Source organism: Charadrius vociferus, unplaced genomic scaffold (assembly GCF_000708025.1).
Source record: "Charadrius vociferus isolate BGI_N301 unplaced genomic scaffold, ASM70802v2 scaffold643, whole genome shotgun sequence".
In the NCBI taxonomy this organism is placed as follows: Eukaryota; Metazoa; Chordata; class Aves; order Charadriiformes; family Charadriidae; genus Charadrius; species Charadrius vociferus.
Window position 1 is genome coordinate 1,663,150 of NW_009647512.1, and position 2,726 is coordinate 1,665,875.

General features: G+C 44.4%; 1 protein-coding gene across 1 annotated transcript in view; it reads left to right on the top strand.

Moving 5' to 3' along the window:
- The window catches only part of KLHL6 (kelch-like family member 6), a 21,303-nt gene extending 19,710 nt beyond the window's left edge, over positions 1-1,593 (top strand). Inside the window, exon 7 of the mRNA XM_009880774.1 lies at positions 1,059-1,593. Coding sequence (XP_009879076.1) covers positions 1,059-1,360 — 302 coding nt within the window. The 3' untranslated portion in view covers positions 1,361-1,593. The remainder of the gene's footprint in view (positions 1-1,058) is intronic.
- Positions 1,594-2,726: the final 1,133 nt, after the last annotated feature.

Here is a 2,726-nt window from a genome sequence, read left to right on the forward strand (position 1 = left end):
CAGCCCCACCTGAGGTTTAAAAGATAAAAGAGCATTTTGTTACTGCATCCAAAGCCATCATATTACCCAGAGTGATGAACTGCCAGATGAATCACTGTAACTAACACTGTATGTTTTCAATCTGCCCCAATTGGGAAATAACACTTGTTTAAGTCACCTCACAGGGACTTGATCATCCCCGAAGTACTGGATTAGTATTGCCAAACCCAATATTTATTATAACCACAACAGATAAACACTCACTTTGCCAGTGGGTAGGATACCAAGCATTGTTGCAACTTATCAGTAAGATATCTTCAAGGTTCCCCCAGCCCTATTCCATACAGAAGACAGACCCAGTCCCTGCAAATTTCAGAATGAGAACCTTTCAGCTGTTGGTACTCTCAGGAGCAGTGTTTCTTGGGTACTGAGGTATTGACCATTTTTCAAAAGAAAAGGACCCTGCAAAATTGGAAAAGTTCACAGAAAGTTTCAAGAGTGACTGCAGATTTAGGAAACGTGGAGAAACTGACTGTCACTCTCTGCTTAGCTTACATATAAGAAGATTATGAGTTCAGTCTCACAAACCTCTAAATGAGAAATGGGGTTTTGAAAATAGCCAGCTCCAGGCAGAAGAAGGTTTAATGGGCAGGTGGACACTGAAGTCAGAGAAGTCAGTGAAGAAATCACGCACCCATTTCTAATGGTGACAGCTTACCACATCTAGTCCTTCATGATCTGAACTCTTCTAACCAAGACTGTATTTTTCTAAAGTTGTGTTCTTAGCCGAAACAGCAGGTATGGGAAAGGTCTGTTGCTGGCTGCACTGTGGTCACACTGCATGACCATAGCAGTTTGTTCTGGCCTTAAATTCCACAGCTTTATGAACAATAAGTGGCCTTCTGCAGATCTAGCTTTCAAAACAATAAAGTATCCTGTGACCTTGTTTTTTCTTAGCTTTGGGGCATAAATCATTCTTACGAACGTCAGGAACGGACGGAGTCTTGTTGAAGTGGGTGGTTTAGTTAAAATCTCTTACAGGAATGGCTGGTGCAAACTGATATCCATTTCCTCTCCAGGTGGGGCAATGAAAGCACTCTACTCCTACAGCCCCCTGGAAGACACATGGTGCCTGGTGACTCAGTTCTCACATGAGAGAGCCAGTTGTGGGATTTCTCCGTGCAACAACAAGCTGTTTATCACTGGGGGCCGAGATGAAAAGAACGAAGTCATTGCGACAGTGCTGTGCTGGGACCCTGAAACTCAGAAGCTGACAGAAGAGTGTGTCCTGCCTCGGGGGGTGTCTCATCACGGGAGCGTTACCCTCAGGAAGTCTTACACGCACATCCGTAGGATTGTGCCTGGGGCAGTTTCTGTCTGACCAGAGGAGAACTGCAAATAAACCCAATACCTCTGTGCCGCTGTGGCACAGCCTGCAGTGATGATTTTTTTAGCAATGGATGGAAATATCACCACTGGGGTCCTCTGGGGAGTATCTGTATATATGCTCAGTCCTTGCATTTCCTCTGTACAGTATATCCTTAAATTATCTCAATTCCTTCCCTCCACAGACAAACAAAGGGACCAGCTGTATTTCACTCCTGCCAACACAATACCTCCAACTGGGCAAAGAAATGTGATGTGTAGGCGGGAAATTTACTTCCCAGCTATATCTGTCCTGAAACATGCTTGAACTGGCTCAGCCTGGTCCCGAAGTTTGTTCAACTATTTATTGTGTTAAATTGGATTTGCAGCACCGACTGGTGAAAAAGAGAAGGTGCTTTTTTTGGAATGAAAGATTTTTAACTTTGATGAAATGTAACGTCATTTCCTCCAAAGCTGTGCTTTTTTTTCCAGTGGTTGGCACATTAGATTAAGTTAAAACTGGTTTGTTTGTTTGGTTGTTTGCGTGAAGACACTTTGTTAGTTTTTCAGTTCTGCGTGACCAAAAAAAAATAAAAATCCATCTCAGTTTGCAAACCTTGCTGTCATTCCCACGAAAGAGACTGCATAGGCTGCAAAAATAAATGAACGCTAATCTGGTTCCACTGAACATTCATTGTAGCTGTTTTCTAATAAAGCAGACCAAAACCTAGTTTCGCCTTTGTTCTATTCTGGGATGGTTTACTGTTCTGCCTGAAAGGCTTTTTCCTCTCACTGTTGCTGTACGCAAGTGCAGTACCGGTGCCTCCGCCTGGCATCCCTGCCTCCATCCCCACTGGGTGGCAGTGCTCTCCCAGGATTTTTCTCACGGGTTTTGATTTCCTGGAATGCAACCGGATGGAACAGTCTGCTGGAGAGAAAAACAGTTCCAGGTACTGTTCCCAGCCTGATTCCTGGGACCATCACATGCTGTACCAGAAAGGGCAAATGTTCAACAGGCCAGGAGGGCCCGAGCCTTAAGTCCCAGCATCTGGGTCAGTTGTAGAGAGAGAAAAATAAACATTGAAGAGGTCACGCCCGGGACGCTTTGGGACACTCTTGGCCAAAGGCTGGGAACACATTCCTGTCCCTCCTCCCCTGCCTAGTTGCTGGAAAGAGCCAATGCACCATTAAATCAAGACAGAAAACACTGTGCAAAACAAATCTCTCCAAGCAGACAGCAGTGACTCCTTCCAGCCTCTCTCCCTCTCTATAATATCTCCTTTTGCCTTATACAGTATTAAAAATAATATTTCTCTCATGTTGGGCTGAGGAAAAAAAACGTGGCTTCCTGAATTTCAGCATACTAACACTGAAGTGCTCAG